The following is a 19,637-nucleotide window of genomic DNA, read 5'->3' on the forward strand; positions in this document are numbered from 1 at the left end:
CTGACTTTTTGACAGTGGTTACATTTCTCCAACCCCATATCTCGTATTTTTAACGAAACGGTGGAAAGCGCTTTGTTTCAACTACTGATTGGGGCTTTAACAGATGATTCCTGATTGAGCCAGGGGGGTTTAAATCAGAACTTTTAATTATTTAAAGGATACAGAATGGTGTAAGGCATTTATTTTTTTTAAGCAAATGTTTGTACACTGTACACTATCTGGGTGGTTTGTTTTTGAGGGAAAAGTAATTTGTTGGTGTGGTTTGTAAATTGACATAAAATAAAGATGTTTTATTTTATTTATGAAACAACTCAAAGCTGGGATACAGATTAGGTGAAACTGCACCACTGGTTGCCCCAGGTGCATCTGTTATGGGTTTTTAAACTGGGCAGAGGAGCATTCTGAGTCGTGATAATAAAAAAACAAGTGACATTCTGCTCTTCTATCATGTGTGCGATGATGTCTGGTGGGGGGGGGTGATCATTGTTTGACGTAATGTCTTTGTTTGGAGGGAGGGGGCACTCAACATTTTCAGCATCATCTCAGTTCATCCTAAAGACACTTGTTTGCTATCTGCACTGCACTGAGTATTTTGCAAGCAAGTCCTCAAACTTGAAATAAAAATGAAAGAAACCGTCGCAACAAGCTGTCACGACTCATTTATCCTGTTTTGTCAGTTTGTGAGCTGGTAAAACCAACATAATTAGTGTATCGGTGTAAAGGATCACACATGATGCAATAGGAGGATTAGATAAAAGGTTGCTTGTATAAGTAGGCTATGTATTTGCCTCCAATTATTGAATGAAAAATCTCTAAAAGCATTTTTCCATGACTCTCAACCCTGAGAAGATGGGTTTGAATATGACGATGGCACTACATTACTCTGCTAAGTAACGTGGAGGATATAGTGCCATCTGGCTTACACATACTGTATCAAGATCTTTCAGGTGAGTGTACATTAATGTAGTAATGTTAGCTAGGGGAAAGAAACTAGTATGGAATGTACTGTTCCTCCAAGCCAATGACTAGGTGGTCATGAACCCAAATGTCAAATGAATGTGCTTATGTCACAGAGAATGTAATGTGTGTCTCGTACTGACAGTGTGTGTAATATTTTAAACCATGACATCCATTTTGGGGCACACAAAGGCAATGTATAACCAGGGAGTGACTCATCAGCCAAGTCTCTATTTGTTGTTATGAATGAGATCCGCTGAGAGGCTGTTCTCTCATCCTATTTTATTTTCATCCCCAGCTATTTGTAATTTGTGGGGGGAACAGTGAAACATATTTCTGTTATGTAGTTAGGCTCCAGTTCGCTTTCTGAACAGTAGACTGAAGCAATGAGGGGGGAAAAAGCAACAATTTTGGTTTTGAACATCGAGTGAATGACTGGCTGAAATTGCTTGAGCCACAACTAGATGAAATGTGGTTGGTACTTCCAATCTAGAAGTCATCCCTTAAGAGTTATTAGTTTAATATGCCATTTAGCAGACACTTTATCCAAAGAGACTCTGATGCACAAACACATGATGGTGATGAAAGGGCCCCTCTAGTTGGCTGAGGGAATATGTTGCTGTTAACTAATTTCCTATAATTCTACACATTTTTCCTTGTGGCATAAAACAATAATTAAATGTTAATGCTAATTTCATGAAATTCTACATATTTTGCCAGGTTCTTTACATAACAGTGGGGGGGGGGGCTGGGCATGAGCCTGATGGGTAATCTGACCCTGGATGATGAGGGGGGTCAATCAGTGATGAATCAGTGATGAATGGTGGAGATGATATAACTCATATAATTGGCCAATAGACGATATGAGAGAGGGAAGGATCCGGATGTAGCTATAGGCCACAGAGTAAAGTGTCTTATGTTGTCAATGATTCCTCAGCCCTGTGAGCTTTTAACAGTCACAGGACCCCTGTTGTCAATATTTGATTGGCCAGTTAATGCAACAAAAAAAGTTTAATTTGGTGGGTGCTTATTTGTACTATTTCACACATGTGCAATTGTGAATTGGAAATGTATTTTTTCCATATCCCAACTCTCCCTGAGAAACACTTGGAGAGTGAGGTCACGGCCAGGGTCTGCCATTATAGCGGCGACCCCGGAGTAATTAGGGTTAAGTACCTTGCTCAAGGGCGTCCTTTGTTTATGTACAATCGGGTGCAGCCACTTTATAGCCGTCTATGTACACAAGCAGTGGGTCTGTAGCATGGGTTGGCCCCCTTGGATATCTCAAAGGAAGATACAGTATACGATGCCTGTGTGTACATATTCTAAAACCTTTCCATGAACTCTATGCCTGAATCTGAGGAATCAGTAATCTTAATGTTACACCAACGTCACCAATAGGCTAATTTGAGATGAACTAGGGCTGAATTGAACACTTAACATGCTAAAACAACGCCTTTGAGTGGAATAGCTGGATTATTATGTCAATGAGTTTCTCTCTGAGCCCTTGCATGTCATTACAAGCCCTTGCTGTGAAATTCCATTATAAAGACTTTGCTATTGTGGGGCTTTTTTTGTTGTTGCTTTTTTGCTTTGCTTTTGTGTAACCCGATTACGTGGCATTCATTAGTTTTGAAGGAGAGTCTAGATTATAACTCCAATATGGGGATAATAATATTAATAATCAACATCACCGTTATTATTCACGTCTATGTCACACTGTTTCTATAGACCTATAGGCTTTTTGGGACACATGCAAATTCACAGAATCTCATGCAGTCACGTTCCCTCAAGGAATACAACTGACCTCGATCTGAGATCTGTTGTCTAACGACCATTAACATTAACATCCTAGTTAAGAATTGTGAGGTTCCCGTAGTGTTGTAAAACGTGTGCAGGAGTAGCAGGTGAAACTTCAGAGAGGTATAAAATGAACTACTGCGCTGAGCAGCGGATTTGGAGCCGGTGGCCACCACATCACAACCACTTGGCCCTTTGGAGTTGTCTTGTAGGACAATAACGGCACTCAATCATTTCCCAATAACTGTTCGAATAACTTTTTTTTAGAACTTTTGCAAGCCTTGTTCTTAGACTTTGCTACAGCAGTTTAAAGGCTACTAACACTCGCCTACTGTTCCTCTCAGAATCGGCGTTATGGGTTTTGCGGACCTCTTGAATGACGTTGGCGGGTTCGGGCGTTTCCAATGGATCCATGTTACCTTGTTGTCTATCCCTGGTCTACTGATGGCAAGCCAGAATCTGTTGAATAATTTCACGGCTGGTATGCCTGGACATCACTGTACCATACCCAATAGGACTTCTATTGCCAGTAGTCAAAACATGTCTCTATCAGAAGTGGATGACAGAGAGCTCCTTCGCGCCTTTATCCCGATGGATGCCAGTGGGACCAAATTGTCCAAGTGTACAAGGTATGTCGAGGCGCAGTGGCAGCTTCTTGAAAGCAACGTAAGCGTCATTGGACATCAGGCTAACTTTTCACAGCTTGAGACAGAGATATGTCTGGATGGCTGGACCTATGACAAAACAGAATTTCTGTCCACAGTTGTCTCAGAGGTAAGTGGAGCTGTCCATGCGCATTTTTTAAGTACTGGGTTATAAATTAGTAGGTGTAATAATATAAAATAATAGAAGTACATGTGCTTCTCCTGCGAAACACATCATGATGCATGATTTATGAATTAACATGTATATTATTATTAGTATCATTCAATAGGTCTAATAATTCACTAACAGTGGCGCTTAAGACGTTGCTGGATGTCAAGGCAAAGAATGTGATATTACAATCCTGCCTATAAGAAAAGGTTTGTGATCTTGTTTTCCAGTGGGACTTGGTCTGTACCCTCCGTCCAATGAAACAGATGAGCCAGACTATTTATATGGGTGGGGTCCTGGCAGGGGCTATCATATTTGGAGGGCTGTCAGACAGGTGAGCAGCGTCCTGTCACAGACACGGAATACCTTATAGCGTCATTGTATTCAACATTTTCATCACGGCAAAGGAATTCAACAATTCAATCATCATACTGTCCTATAGAACATCACGTTATCGTTGTAGAGGTTGTACAGAGGAACTGCATTTACCCGATGAAGGATTGTGGTCAATGTGATACAAATGGATGCAGGTGAACATTATGAATAGGTAACCTAGAGCTAAATCCGTACTGTAAATAGATGTCTGACATTACTAATTAAGATGTAGCCTACTGTATCCATTGCCAGGACATCATTGACTCTTTAACAGAAAAAATCAACTGTTGGCTTGAACCCTGATCTTCTTTGTGCTTGGACAGAATAGAGCCCAGCTGGTTGAAAGTACAGGATTAACATTCTCCACATATCAGACTTTTATCTTATTATTTTTACACACTTAAAACTTTTAGTAATTTCACAGAAGCAAAATTTTCCCTGTGTGTGTGTGTGTGTGTGTGTGTGTGTGTGTGTGTGCGTGTGCGTGTGCGTGTACGTGTGCGTGTGTGCGCGTGTGTGTGCGTGTGTGTGTGTGCGTGCGCATTTGTGCACACCTGTGTGTCCATGTAATTTACTTCACAGTAGGGAACATTCCCTCCTCAATGATTTAGTAGGGCTTGAGTTTGGTGCTTAGTTGCCACCAACAACAACAATGCATTGTGTTCTTGTGACTTTTGAGCAAGTGTTGCTGTGGTTTCCCCTATTTGTTTTCCCCTCTAGATTTGGGCGAAAGGCCTTGTTGATCTGGTCCTATTTTCAGCTAGCCACGCTGGGCACCTGTACAGCCTTCACACCTTCCTTCATGACCTACTGTATCTTACGCTTCATGACAGGCATGGCAGTGTCTGGAGTGATCCTCAACACAGTCTCTCTCAGTGAGTCTCCCTACAACCCCACCTATAGCCCATACATCTAGAGACTTACATTTGAGTCATTTAGCAGACGCTCTTATCCAGAGCGACTTACAGGAGCAATTATGGTTAAGTGACTTGCTCAAGGGCACATCGGCAGATTTTTCACCATTCAAACCAGCGACCTTTCTGTTACTGTCCCAATGCTCTTAACCGCTAGCCTACATGCTGCTTAGATGCTCTACTCTTTTTTTGTGTGATGTGTGAAAGTTGGCACACTATCAGGTCATGAAACATAAGGAAATTGTTACTGTATTTTAAGCATAAGGAAATTGTTACTGTCTTTTAAGTCTTTCAAGGGGGAAATTGATTACCTTTTGCCAGAGGTGGGTCTGGGAATAAAAACCCTGGGGAAATCCAGTTCAGATGAATCAGATGATTTTACATTGGAAAGTTTCCATTTCCACCCACTGCCTGTCGCAAGACAACAGAGTCATAACAGACTTCTGTCCACAGAGGTGGAATGGATTCCCACCAAGTCCCGCACTCTGGTGGGCACCCTCTCGTCCTTCTTCTTCACCTTCGGCCAGATGGTCCTGGCGGGCATCGCCCACAGCCTCAGGGACTGGCGCAAGCTGCAGGTGGCTGTCTGCGCTCCCTTCTTCCTCTTCTTCCTCTATAGCTGGTGAGCGTACCATTTTACTGCACCACTATACAGGTACTTATCCATATCATGAATGAACAATTCAGGATGTCTCATCTTTTGATTGATGGGTGAATGGCAGTCTTTGAAAGGTTTCCAGAGACAATGTCTCTTGTGTTTTCCTAACTGGTCCTAAGGTGGTACTCTGAGTCTGCCCGCTGGCTAGTGCTAAATCGCAGGTCTGACGAGGCCCTGAAACACATCCACCGTGTGGCCAGGATCAACCGCAAACCTGAGATGGTAGAGAAGATCACCCTGGAGGTGAGAGAGCTGGCTGGGGTACAACGAAGGATACAGGCATATTGAGAGGTTCATGGAAGGGTGAGGTGATCTTGGAGCTCAGAGAAGGATTATGACCTGCGTGTGTGTCTGTCTGTGTGTGTGTGTGTGTGTGTCTGTGTCTGTCTGTCTGTGAATGTGTGCATGCGGCTATGTATGTGTGTGTGTGTGTGGCAATGTGTGTGTGTGTGTTTGTGCATGTACATGTGTGTGATTACAGGTTCTGGAATGTCAAATGCACAAAGAGGTCCAGTCGAGTAAGACCACCCACACAGCATACGACTTGATACGCACCACAGTGATGAGAAGAATATCTCTCTGTCTTATGGTTGTTTGGTAAGGTTCATTGTTTGGTAAAGTGCATTGTTTGGTAAGGTTCATTTGTCATTCCAGTTACCTTTGTGCCTATTCTTATCTACAAAACCTTCCAGTGATCCGATTGACCTCTCAACCTACAGGTTCTCTACCAGTTTTGCCTACTACGGCCTAGCAATGGACCTGCAGAAGTTTGGGGTGAACATCTACCTGATCCAGATCATCTTTGGGCTGGTGGACTTCCCCGCCAAGCTGGTGGCTCTGGGGAGTCTTACCTTTCTTGGTCGGAGGATCACTCAGGGAACATGTCTCCTCATGTCTGCCCTGATGATATTCGCCAACATCTTCGTCCCCACAGGTTAGATTGTCACACAACTTTGTGTTGGCTACTGTGCTCGCGTCTAATTAAATGCCATTGGTCTTGTCTTTGATAATCTAATTGAGAACAGTTGTTGACAAGGATTGGCAATGACAACCCCTTTGATCCCAACACAGACATGCAGTCTATTAGGACTACTCTGGCTTGTCTGGGGAAGGCCTTCACCTCTGCATCCTTCACCTGTATTTATCTGTTTACTGGAGAGCTTTACCCCACCGTCATCAGGTACCACTTCATTAGACAACACCGTCATCAGGTACCACTTCATTAGACAACACCGTCATCAGGTACCACTTCATTAGACAACACCGTCATCAGGTACCACTTCATTAGATAACACCGTCATCAGATACCACTTCATTAGATAACACAGTCATCGGGTAGCAATTCATTAGACAACACCGTCATCAGGTACCACTTCATTAGACAACACCGTCATCAGATACCACTTCATTAGATAACACCGTCATCAGGTACCACTTCATTAGATAACACCGTCATCAGGTACCACTTCATTAGATAACACCGTCATCAGGTACCACTTCATTAGACAACACCGTCATCAGGTACCACTTCATTAGACAACACCGTCATCAGGAACCACTTCATTAGACAACACCGTCATCAGGTACCACTTCATTAGATAACACAGTCATCGGGTAGCAATTCATTAGACAACACCGTCATCAGGTACCACTTCATTAGACAACACTGTCATCAGGTACCAATTCATTAGACAACACCGTCATCAGGTACCACTTCATTAGGGGGATATTCAAAGCAGACATGAAATATCCCTTTGAGCATGATGAAGTTATTAAATGCACTTTGGATGGTGTATCAATATACCCAGTCACTACAAAGATACAGGCGTCCTTCCTAACTCTGCCAGAGAGGAAGGAAATCGCTCAGGGATTGAGGCCAATGGTGACACCATGAGGCCAATGGTGACTTTAAAACAGTTACAGAGTTTAATGGCTGTTAGGAGAAGACTGAGGATGGATCAACAACATTGTAGTTGCTCCACAATACTAACCTAATTGACATAGTGAAAAGAAGGAAGCCTGAACAGAATAACAAATATTCCAAAACATGCATTCTGTTTGCAACACTAAAGTACAGGCAAAATCCTAGAGGAAAACCTTGATCAGTTTGCTTTCCACTAGACACAAGGAGATGAATTTACCTTTCAGCGGGACAATAACCTAAAACACAAGGCCACATCTACACTGGAGTTGCTTACCAAGAAGACAGTGAATGTTCCTGAGTGGCCGAGTTACAATTTTTACTTAAATAGGCTTGAAAATCTATGGCAAGACCTGAAAATGGTTGTCTAGCAATGATCAACAACCAACTTGACAGAGCTTAAATAATTTAAAAAATAACAAAATGGGCAAACTTTGCACAATCCAGGTGTGCAAAGCTCTTAGAGACTTACCCAGAAAGACTCACAGCTGTAATCGCTGCCAAAGGTGATTCTAACATGTATTGACTCAGGGGTGCGAAAACTTAGGTAAATTATGTATTTCTGTGTTTAATTTGCAATTTCCCAACTTCTCCGCATCCTCCTACCCCTCTCTCCTCCTCTTCCGAATCCTCCTTCCCCTCTCTCCTCCACCTCCTCCTCCTCCCCCTGCAGACAGACAGGAATGGGATTTACCTCCACCATGGCCAGGGTGGGCTCCATGGCAGCGCCCGCTGTGCTGATCCTGGAAGAGATGCTGCCCGCTCTGCCCAGTATGATCTATGGAGGTGCTGCGGTGGTGGCTGGCATCATCGCCTTCTTCCTCCCTGAAACCCTCAACATCCCTCTTCCTGACACCATCGAGGATGTGGAGGAGAAATGGTAAGGTTGTGAGGCTGTGACTCTGCATATCATTTACCTATGACATGTTTTGAAATATGATGAAAATGCTTTCCAGGGCTAATGAGAAGCTGGATGCAGAGAAACTGGCTAAAAAGAAGGCAGTGGCTCTTCGGGAGATGAAGAAGGGAGCAGTTGAGGGGGATGGGGAAATCACGGGACTCAATGCTCTGTGAGGAACAATCTGATCAGAATAATGTAGAAGAGGTGGTATGATTTTACTGTGTCGGCAAACGCTAGCAAACTGTATACGCTGGGTAGCAAATTAAAGACAGATGCATACAACTGTTTAGAGAACTAGATTATTTAATTGAAACCAAAATGGAAACAGATTAGAACCGAAAAGTTGATTGTGGTATGCAGGAGATACTGGTGTTTCTTTGCTAAGCCATCATTGTTCAATTTGTCTTTGTCTGATTGATGTATGGTTTCTTTGGCACAAGGTTGAAATGATCAACAGTGATCCTGTTGACAACTGCTGCCAATCTCATATAATTTTACAGTTTGTCTCAATTGTAACCAAAACACTTGGAAACCTTCACTTGTATATTCACTGTATGTGATTTGTTTTTGTTACCTACATTTTTTATTCAAAATGTAGATAGATAATAAATTAGACACTTTTACATGATATTTTATGACTTCAACATGCAGATTATGGTGATTGTTTTTATGACATTTGCAACATTGTGGAACTATTTTTGATTGGTCATTATAGAACAAGATTTAGAACTTGAAATGTGTTGGCTGTCTAGGGGCGTTATTGTAGCTTCATCAAAAATAAACAGTAGGCCTATGTGGTTCAGCAGTTGTTTTCTTGACATTTTGTTTTGTGCAGTTCTTAATTAAAAGGTAGAAAGAAGCCAGTAGTCCCCAAGGGACAATATTCCATATTCAATTAATGTTTTCGTGCGCACTGAACATGCCCAAGTACATGCTAAATAGGTATGGTTAATTGAGCTATTTATTGACTCATGAATAAGTTACAATGATTGAACTTTGATGTTATCTATGTGCTAATACTCGTTTAGTAACCCTGCCCAGCTGCTGACCTTGCTCAGCCACCGAACAGGTAATACAGGTGAGACCGCGCTGTACAGATTTTACCCGCATAGGCTACACACTGTCGTCGTCGACAGAAAGCAAAACAGCCACAACAAACCTCTTCAGTATCAGGAAGGTAACCTTTCCAGTTCTCTTTTGAACGAAACATCGCATTTGAACAAGAACAGAAGAGTAACGATAAGGTAAGATTTTAATTAGGCCTACCAAATCATTTATGTAACATTTAACTTAGGATTTTCTCAACACCGTTGAGTTATACAGAAATATAGCCTTTCATTTTCAGTCCTAGTTATGTCACGTGCTCGAAACAAGTGCAGTAGCCTACGGTGTTAGTCACCTTTGAACAGAACAGCATGAATGTACCCGTAACTGTGATTCAGAGCTTATAAGCTTTAAACGACTGTAGTTGAGAGCAACATTTCCAACACGAACTATTAACGCATATTCACACACAGTTTTTCCCCCATCAAATAATCATAACAATATGTTAATGTATTTACAAAACTGGAACGCAAAGTCTTTGTAGGCCATGTGAAATGTTAAAATAAACAGCAACCATAGCCTGCCTACCTATACACTTTGAGTAGAATAAGGCAATGAAATGACCTCCAGAATCTGTCTCGGTAGGCCTAAACGTCAATCCAAGACATTATTAAAAGTAATAACGTGATAATAGTTGCTGTAACATTTAGGATTCGGTTATTTCAGCCACACCCGTTGCTGACAGGTGTATACAATCGAGCACACAGCCATGCAATCGCCATAGACAAACATTGGCAGTAGAATGGCCGTACTGACGAGCTCAGTGACTTTCAATGTGGCACAATCATAGGATGACACCTTTCCAACAAGTCAGTTCATCAAATTTCTGCCTTGCTAAAGCTGCCCTGGTCAACTGTACGTGCTGTTATTGAGCAATGGAATCATCTAGGAGCAACAACTCAGCCGATAAGTGATAGGCCACACAAGCTCACAGAGCGGGACCGCCGAGTGCTGAAGTGCTTAAAATCGTCTGTCCACAACACTCACTACCGAGTTCCAAACTGCCTCTGAAAGCAATGTCAGCACAATAACTGTTCCTCAGGAGCTTCATGAAATGGGTTTCCATGGCCGAGCAGCCGCACACAAGCCTAAGATAACCATGCGCGATGCCAGGTGTCTGCTGGAGTGGTGTAAAGCTCACCGCTATTGGACTCTGGAGCAGTGGAAAGCGTTCTCTGGAGTGATAAATCAGGCTTCACCATCTGGCAGTCTGATGGACGTATCTGGGTTTGGCGGATGCCAGGAGAGTGCTACCTGCCACAATGCATAGTGCCAACTGTAAAGTTTGGTGGAGAAGGAATAATGGTCTGGGGCTGTTTTTCATGGATCTGGCTAGGCCCCTTAGTTCCAGTGAAAGGAAATCTTAACGCTACAGCATACAATGACATTCTATCTAGACGATTCTGTGCTTCCAACTTTGTGGCAACAGTTTGAGGAAGGCCCTTTCCTGTTTCAGCATGACAATACCCCAGTGCACAAAGCGAGGTCAAAACAGAAATGGTTTGTCAAGATCAGTGTGTAAGAACTTGACTGGCCTGCACAGAGCCCTTACTTCAACTCCATCGAACACCTTTGGGATAAATTGGAACGCCGACTGCGAGCCAGGACTAATCGCCCAACATCAGTGCCCGACCTCACTAATGCTCTTGTGGCTGAATGGAAGGAAGTCCACGCAGCAATGTTCCAACATCTAGTGGAAAGCCTACCCTGAAGAGTGGAGGCTGTTATAGCAGCAATGTTCCAACATCTAGTGGAAAGCCTACCCTGAAGAGTGGAGGCTGTTATAGCAGCAAAGGGGGGGACCAACTCCATATTAATGTCCATGATTTTGCAATGAGATGTTCGACGAGTAGGTGCCCATATACTTTTGGTCATGTAGTGTATATAAAAGAATGAGGGTCATGTAGTGTATATAAAAGAATGAGGGTCATGTAGTGTATATAAAAGAATGAGGGTCATGTAGTGTATATCAAAGAATGAGGGTCATGTAGTGTATATAAAAGAATGAGGGTCATGTAGTGTATATAAAAGAATGAGGGTCATGTAGTGTATATAAAAGAATGAGGGTCATGTAGTGTATATAAAAGAATGAGGGTCATGTAGTGTATATAAAAGAATGAGGGTCATGTAGTGTATATAAAAGAATGAGGGTCATGTAGTGTATATAAAAGAATGAGGGTCATGTAGTGTATATAAAAGAATGAGGGTCATGTAGTGTATATAAAAGAATGAGGGTCATGTAGTGTATATCAAAGAATGAGGGTCATGTAGTGTATATAAAAGAATGAGGGTCATGTAGTGTATATAAAAGAATGAGGGTCATGTAGTGTATATAAAAGAATGAGGGTCATGTAGTGTATATCAAAGAATGAGGGTCATGTAGTGTATATCAAAGAATGAGGGTCATGTAGTGTATATAAAAGAATGAGGGTCATGTAGTGTATATAAAAGAATGAGGGTCATGTAGTGTATATAAAAGAATGAGGGTCATGTAGTGTATATAAAAGAATGAGGGTCATGTAGTGTATATCAAAGAATGAGGGTCATGTAGTGTATATAAACGAATGAGGGTCATGTACAGTGCATTCGGAAAGTATTCAGACCCCTTTACTTTTTTCACTTTTTAAGTTAGTCTTATTCTAAAATGGATAAAATACATTTTCCCCCTTGTCAATCTGCACACAATACTCCATAATGACAAAGCAAAAACAGGATTACAAAAAATAACCTAAATATCATATTTACATAAGTATTCGGACCCTTTACTCAGTACTTTGTTGAAGCACCTTTGGCAGCGATTACAGCCTCGAGTCTTCTTGGGTAGGATGCTACAAGCTTGGCACACTTGTATTTGAGGAGTTTCTCCCATTCTTCTCTTCAGATCCTCTAAGACTCTGTCAGGTTGTATGGGGAGCGTCGCTGCACAGCTATTTTCTGGTCTCTCCAGAGATGTTCGATCGGGTTCAAGTCCTGGCACTAGTTGGGCCACTCAAGGACATTCAGAGACTTGACCCGAAGCCACTCCTGCATTGTCTTGGCTGTGTGCTTAGGGTCGTTGTACTGTTGGAAGGGAGCCGTCGCCCCAGTCTGAGGGCCTGAGCGTTCTGGAGCAGGTATTCATCAAGGATCTCTCTGTACTTTGCTCTGTTCATCTTTCCCTCGATCCTGACTAGTCTCCCAGTCCCTTCCGCTGAAAAAACATCCCCACATCATGATGCTGCTTCACCGTAGAGTAGGTGCCAGGTTTCCTCCAGACGTCACGTTTGGCATTCAGGCCAAAGATTTCAACCTTAGTTTCATCAGACCAGAGAATCTTGTTTCTGATGGAATGAGAGTCTTTAGGTGTCTTTTGGCAAACTCTAAGCGGGCTGTCATGTGCCTTTTACTGAGGAGTGGCTTCCGTCTGGCCACTCTACCATAAAGGCCTAATTGGTGGAGTGCTGTAGAGAAGGTTGTCCTTCTGGAAGGTTCTCCCATCCCCACAGATGAACTCTAGAGCTCTGTCAGAGTGACCATCGGGTTCTTGGTCGCCTCCCTGACCAAGGCCCTTCTCCCCCGATTGCTCAGTTTGGCCGGGCGGCCAGCTCTAGGAAGAGTGTTGGTGGTTCCAAATTTCTTCCATTTTATAATGATGAAGGCCACTGTGTTCTTGGGGACCTTCAATGCTGCAGAACATTTTTAGTACCCTTTCCCAAGTCTGTGCCTCGACACACTCCTGTCCCGGAGCTCTACGGACAATTCCTTCGACCTCATGGTTTTTGCTCTGACATGCAGTGTCAACTGTGGGACCTTATAGACAGGTGTGTGTGCCTTCCCAAATCATGTCCAATCAATTGAATTTACAACAGGTGGACTCCAATCAAGTTGTAGAAACATCTCAAGGATGATCAATGGAAACACGATGTTCCTGAGCTTAATTTTGAGTCCCATAGCAAAGAGTCTGAATACTTATGTAAATAAGGTATTTCAGTTTGTTTTTTTATATACATTTGCAAAATCTTCTAAACCTGTTTTCGCTTTGTCATGGGGTATCAGTGGTGTAAAGTACTTAAGTAAAAATAAGTTCTACTTAAGTAGTTTTTTGGAGTATCACTACTTTACTATTTATATGTTTGACAACTTTTAGTTTAAATTCACTGCGTTTCTCAATAAAATATTGCACTTTTTACTCCATACATTTTCCCTTACACCCAAAGTACTCATTATATTTTGAATGCTTAGCAGTACAGGAAAATTGTCACGCACTTATCAAGAGAACACGTGGTCATTCATACTGCCTCTGATCTGGCGGACTCACTCAACACAATGCATCTTTTATAAATAATGTCTGAGTGTTGGAGTGTGCCCCTGGCTATCCGCACATCGGACATTTTTATAACAAGACAAATGGTGCCGTCTTCTTTGCTTAATATAAGTCATTTTTAATTATTTATACTTTTACTTGTGATACTTAAGTATATTTAAAACCATATACTTTTAGACTTTTACTCAAGTAGTATTTTACTGGCTGACTTTCACTTTTACTTGAGTAACTTTCAAATCTACATGTCTGGAGGGGAAAAAAGTTATTTCAGACATGTGTTTGTGACCTACAGTAATATCTCCTACTGTGAAATAGATGTCTGCCCCCCTCGTTCCAGACATGCCTGTGCCAGTACCTAAACCACGGACACGCTACAAGCGGGCTGGAGGGAGCCCACAGATCCAGCTCTCTTCTGATCGGTGAGTGATCCTCGTGATGTCCACTTGTTTTACCAAACACCTGACAAGTTCTTGGGGATTCTAATTCTTTGTTTTTACACTTGTCTTCAAGGGATTTGATACATGATACACCTGGTACAGGAAGTCATAGCAAAGGTAGGCCCTTGTGCTCATCATGATAACAGTTACATATTTTATAATGATAAAGATAGGGATCAGATGAGTTTTGTTAGAACTATGACTGTACTTGTGTAATGACAGGACATATTTGATTGGCTCAGACACAGTGTGCCAGCTAAACAGCTTACCTTTCAACATCTCACCAATTAACAATATTTTATCATGCTAAGCAAGATTTGTTCCGTGCCATTCATTAAAGAGTTACTCTAGTTCAATGAGGTCAAGGAAGTGAATACTATGTGATACTGAGCTTGAGTCCTAACTTCCAGTAAAGCACTCCTACAGCTAAACATAACTGCAGTGTACTGTCACAATAGCAACACAAGAATAACTGGTTTTTACTCCTAAACATAAACGCTTGTGATTCAGTGACAGACTTCTGAAATACTTCCTGCTTTCATTTGTCACCAAACAACACAGCATCTTTTACTGTACACCATTTTATCTTGGGTTCACAGGTATTCCACCCCCAAATGATTTGCTGGCAGAAAAGGAAGACAACCATGCCATTATCCTAAATAAGCCTGCCATTACCAGCCCAGCGGAGCAGAATCCAAGCCAGTGTAACTTCCTTCTCTTCAGATCTGATTCTGGAGTGACTCCATCTTGCCCAGTACTGGACAGTAATGAGCCAGATGGACTCCTTGACAGATCTGTCTGGTTGTCCTTCTCTCCACACAGTCCGGCTGCAGATACTGACCCCTACGTCAGTCCTGCTGCGGATACTGACCCCTACGTCAGTCCGGCTGCAGATACTGACCCCTACGTCAGTCCTGCTGCGGATACTGACCCCTACGTCAGTCCGGCTGCGGATACTGACCCCTACGTCAGTCCTGCTGCGGATACTGACCCCTACGTCAGTCCGGCTGCGGATACTGACCCCTACGTCAGTCCTGCTGCGGATACTGACCCCTACGTCAGTCCTGCTGCGGATACTGACCCCTACGTCAGTCCTGCTGCGGATACTGACCCCTACGTCAGTCCTGCTGCGGATACTGACCCCTACGTCAGTCCTGCTGCGGATACTGACCCCTACGTCAGTCCGGCTGCGGATACTGACCCCTACATCACTGACGTAGCTGACTGGGAAAAATGCCCTGGATCTGGATCTGAATCGTCCAATGATGACGATGCCGTTCCTGAAGAAATAAAGATCCCGTCCCACATGAACAAGTGAGTATCAAATAAGAGGTGCAAAAGCATAGGCCACAAAACAGTATAGGCCATGGATAAAGGCAGGGAAGAAAATGTATATCAATGTATGTAACTACATGTATCAAGCTACAGGTCACACAAAACAAATTGGTGGTAGAAATGTTGAATGGCTTTGTCATTCTTCTATGCCTCTTCCAGTGTGGCGTCAGGGCATGTTTGTATTGGTGTTGTCCCCAGCGGGAAACCTCCTGTGGAAAAGGAGTCTATGCAGACCAGACCTCTCAAACAGAAGATCCCACGGTACGTCACAGCACCCCGTCACAGCAGACAGACAGACAGGAAGTTAACAGATGGCCTTCATGGGGAGTTCAATTAGAGTAAAATGATACCTAATCAACTGAGATTTTAACATAGTCACTTACCAATATTGATACAATTTCAATGGGTTTTCAATATTATTACATGGTTTTAATTGTGTGATAGAATTTAAAACCAATTGAAGTGGTCATTTTGGGTGTGGCTCCAATGGCAGAGCGTAGCACTTGCAATGCCAGGGTTGTGGGTTTGATTCCCACAGTGGGACCAGTATGTAAATATATGCTCTCACTTACTGTAAGTCGCTCTGGATAAGAGTGTCTGCTAAATGACTGTAATGTAAATGTAAAAATGTGTTGCCGGATCAAACATGAAACAGTAGCTATTTGATTTTGAGCGTGATATACTTGTTTGTCTAATCACCTGTGAACTCTACAAGCCCCTTTGTTTACCTATTCAGATCACTGTATTACACATGCCTATACTTCCTGCTTCTTCCCCACTAAGAATGTTTTCACCTGCATAGCAGTGCTCTGTGCAAGACATGAAGTGTGTTATGCAATAGGTGTCTTGTAATTTACCCATGAGATACTGTACAAGCAGTGGGTCTGTATTAAATGTGTAGCATATTTGTTCAAGATAGCTGCCAGTTAATTAAATATTTGTCATGTTTCTTTGAGATAACTTCTTCTCTCTTTGTCCACAGTGCGGCCACCATCCGTGTCAGCAGGAGAAAACAGGCAGCAGCGAGCGGTGGTGCTACCCAGGCAGCAGAGTCCTCTTGTAGGGAGAATGTGGTGTCCCGATCCAGCTGGCTAGATGTATGGAAGGGCCGCAGGTAATGTGGGACACTGTGGGATATATGTTCTGTTGCTGTTCAACAACATCTTACTGAAATCACATTCTCTGATATGACATTTCAGATTATTTTCCAAATGTCATTGCCTAATTTCTATGTATTTGAAAACTGAGATACTTTTGGTTCCTGAAGGCACAATGTTCTGTGGGCCACCCTGGATGGACCATTGGTATCACTTTGGAAGAAACGCACAGTGAGTGAATCACTAGCACCACCATGGTCCAATGGACCCTTTCTTTTGACTAGAACTAAGGCATAACGTTGTTGTATCATTATTGTCTCTCCCAGGCTATGCCAGTGATCTGTATCTTACACTATTCCCTCTTTTTCTGGGCCGCAGGACAAGTTCACAGACCTAGTGTTCCATGTGTCAAGCATCACCAATGTCTGCAAGCAGGACAAAGGACGCTTCTCCCTTTACTTCTGCAAAAAGCACTTTGAGTTCATGGCGCACAACAAAGGTGAGCTGCTGATGGATATTAACCCTCTTTCTGGTTCCTACTGTTTTTGTGCTTTGCTCTGTGCCTGAGCATCTCTCCACCCCTCTCCCCGGGCCCAGCGGTGCAGGAGGGCTGGGTGACGTCCCTCCTGTCCTCTCGTGGATGGGACCCTCCAGCCCCTCCGGGGCAGCATGGAGCCCTGACCATGAAGGACCCTCGCAGCAACAGAGTGTATGCTGCCATCTGTGGACACAACCTATGGATCTACAACAATAAAGAGGTGAGGAAGGGAACAGGGCTCTGCTGAGCTCCATCACTATGTGATTGTTTTGACAGTTCGGGAGGACATGTTGAGTGTATTTTGTGTCATTCAGTTCATGTTATTTGTGCCATGCAGGACTTCCAGTTGGGGGTTGGGCTGACCTATGTGTCCATGAACGTGGCTTCAGTGAAGCAGACTGGCCGTCATAACTTCAGCCTCATCACACCGTACAAAACCTTCAAGTGAGTGTCCGTCTCTTTCTCTCTCACTGTCACTGTCTGATCAGCCCCAACCCCAGCCCCAGTCTACAGTGCTGCTCTCAACCAGCAGAGGACAGTGTAGTTCATCTGGTTTTTGTTAGGATCCCTTCCTAACTTGTGTTATTACACAATTGCTCTTCTATCAGATTATCCCAGTATCTGGCCCGTGTATGTGAGCGCCTTTCTTTACAACTGAGAAACACAGTCTTTGTATCTCTAGTTTCTCCACAGACTCGTCGAAGGAGCTGGCTGTGTGGCTGGGGAGTCTGAACCAGGTGATCCTCAGTGCCCTGTCATGCAGCGAGGTGGCCCACCGACTCTGGGCCAGTCCATGGAACAAAGTGTGTGCCGACTGTGGCAGTGCCAACCCCGAGTGGGCCTCAGTTAACCTGCTGGTGGTCGTCTGTGAGGCCTGTGCAGGTGAGCTGGGACTGTGGTGATACTCAGGATGTGTACGCACTGCTCTATATGACCTATGTCCCTATTGTTTCTCTAAGGTCAGCATCGCTCTTTGGGCATCCATGTCTCCAAAGTGAGAAGCCTGAAGTTGGACAGTAAAGTGTGGACCGAACCTCTGATTCTGGTGAGATGACCTTCCCTGTAACAGTGGTGCAGAAAGTATTCAGACACCTTGAGTTTTCCACATTTTGTTACGTTACAGCCTTATTCTTCATAAATCTACACACAATACCCCATAATGACAAAGCAAAAATGTTTTTTAAATATTTTTTTGCAAATATCACATTTACATAAGAATTCAGACCTTTTACTCAGTACTTTGTTGAAGCACCTTTGGCAGCGATTACAGCCTCGTCTTCCAGAGATGTTCGATTGGGTTCAAGTCCGGGCTCTGGCTGGGCCACTCAAGGGCATTCAGACACTTGTCCCAAAGCCACTCCTGTGTTGTCTTGGTCTGTGTGCTTAGGGTCATCGTCCTGTTGGAAGGTGAACCTTCACCCCAGTCTGAGGTCCTGAGCGCTCTGGAGCAGGTATTCATCAAGGATCTCTCTGTACTTTGCTCCGTTCATCTTTCCCTCGATCCTGACTAGTGTCCCAGTTCCTGCCTCTGAAAAACATCCCCACAGCATGATGCTGCCACCACCATGCTTCACCGTAGGGAGGGTGCCAGGTTTCCTCCAGACGTCACTCATTCAGGGCAAAGATTTAAATCTTGGCTTCATCAGACCAGAGAATCTTGTTTTTCATGGTCTGAGTCAATTAGGTGCCTTTTGGCAAACTCCAAGCGGGCTGTCATGTGCCTTTTACTGAGGAGTGGCTTTTGTCTGATCACTCTACCATAAAGGCCTGTTTGGTGGAGTGCTGCAGACATGGTTCGCCTTCTGGAAGGTTCTCCTATCTCCACAGATTAACTCTGGAGCTTTGTCAGAGTGACCATCGGGTTCTCGGGTCAGTTCCCTGATCAAGGCCCTTCTCCCCCAATTGCTCAGTTTGGGCAGGTGGCCAGCTCTAGGAAGAGTGTTGGTGGTTCCAAACTTCTTCCATTTAGTAATGATGGAGGCCACTGTGTTCTTGGGGACCTTCAATGCTGCATACATGTTTTGGTACCCTTCCCCAGATCTGTGCCTCGACACAATCCTGTCTCGAAGCTCTACGGACAATTTCTTCGACTTCATGCCTTGGTTTTTGCTCTGACATGCACTGTCAACTGTGGGACCTTATAAAGACAGGTGTGTGCCTTTCCAAATCATGTCCAATCAGTTGAATTTACCACAGGTGGACTCCAATCAAGTTTTTGAAACATCTCAAGGATGATCAATGGAAACAGGTTGCACTTGACCTCAATTTCAAGTCTCATAGCAAAAGGTCTGAGTACTTATGTAAATAAGATACATCTGTTTTTAATTTTAGTTACTTTTCAACAATTTATTATTACTTTTTTTTTTTGCTTATTGTGTATAGATTGTGTATATTGTTGCTTATTGCTTATTGTGTATAGATTGATGAGGGGAAAACATATTTAATCATTTTTAGAATAAGGCTATAACATAACAAAATGTGGTA

At 43.3% G+C, this 19,637-nt stretch overlaps 2 protein-coding genes across 3 annotated transcripts in view; both read left to right on the top strand.

Annotated features, from left to right (window-relative positions):
- Nucleotides 1-222: 222 nt before the first annotated feature.
- oatx (organic anion transporter X) lies at nt 223-9,141 on the top strand. The gene is made up of 10 exons (XM_055935540.1): nt 223-3,531; nt 3,801-3,904; nt 4,666-4,820; nt 5,313-5,481; nt 5,637-5,760; nt 5,999-6,114; nt 6,237-6,451; nt 6,589-6,697; nt 8,112-8,318; nt 8,395-9,141. The coding sequence occupies exons 1-10, from the start codon at nt 3,112-3,114 to the stop codon at nt 8,510-8,512; spliced, it is 1,737 nt and encodes a 578-aa protein (XP_055791515.1). The 5' UTR covers nt 223-3,111; the 3' UTR covers nt 8,513-9,141.
- A 211-nt stretch (nt 9,142-9,352) lies between these two features.
- The window catches only part of LOC129863502 (arf-GAP with Rho-GAP domain, ANK repeat and PH domain-containing protein 1-like), a 28,756-nt gene continuing 18,471 nt past the window's right edge, over nt 9,353-19,637 (top strand). Inside the window, exons 1-12 of one of the 2 annotated variants that reach the window (XM_055935538.1) lie at nt 9,353-9,583; nt 14,062-14,165; nt 14,257-14,300; nt 14,783-15,497; nt 15,678-15,779; nt 16,501-16,632; nt 16,786-16,846; nt 16,994-17,114; nt 17,213-17,373; nt 17,491-17,597; nt 17,836-18,035; nt 18,113-18,198. In XM_055935538.1, coding sequence (XP_055791513.1) covers nt 14,062-14,165; nt 14,257-14,300; nt 14,783-15,497; nt 15,678-15,779; nt 16,501-16,632; nt 16,786-16,846; nt 16,994-17,114; nt 17,213-17,373; nt 17,491-17,597; nt 17,836-18,035; nt 18,113-18,198 — 1,833 coding nt within the window. In that variant the 5' untranslated portion in view covers nt 9,353-9,583. The remainder of the gene's footprint in view (nt 9,584-14,061; nt 14,166-14,256; nt 14,301-14,782; nt 15,498-15,677; nt 15,780-16,500; nt 16,633-16,785; nt 16,847-16,993; nt 17,115-17,212; nt 17,374-17,490; nt 17,598-17,835; nt 18,036-18,112; nt 18,199-19,637) is intronic. The other variant, XM_055935539.1, reaches the window with a different exon arrangement.

Source organism: Salvelinus fontinalis, chromosome 10, assembly GCF_029448725.1.
Source record: "Salvelinus fontinalis isolate EN_2023a chromosome 10, ASM2944872v1, whole genome shotgun sequence".
Lineage (NCBI taxonomy): Eukaryota > Metazoa > Chordata > Actinopteri > Salmoniformes > Salmonidae > Salvelinus > Salvelinus fontinalis.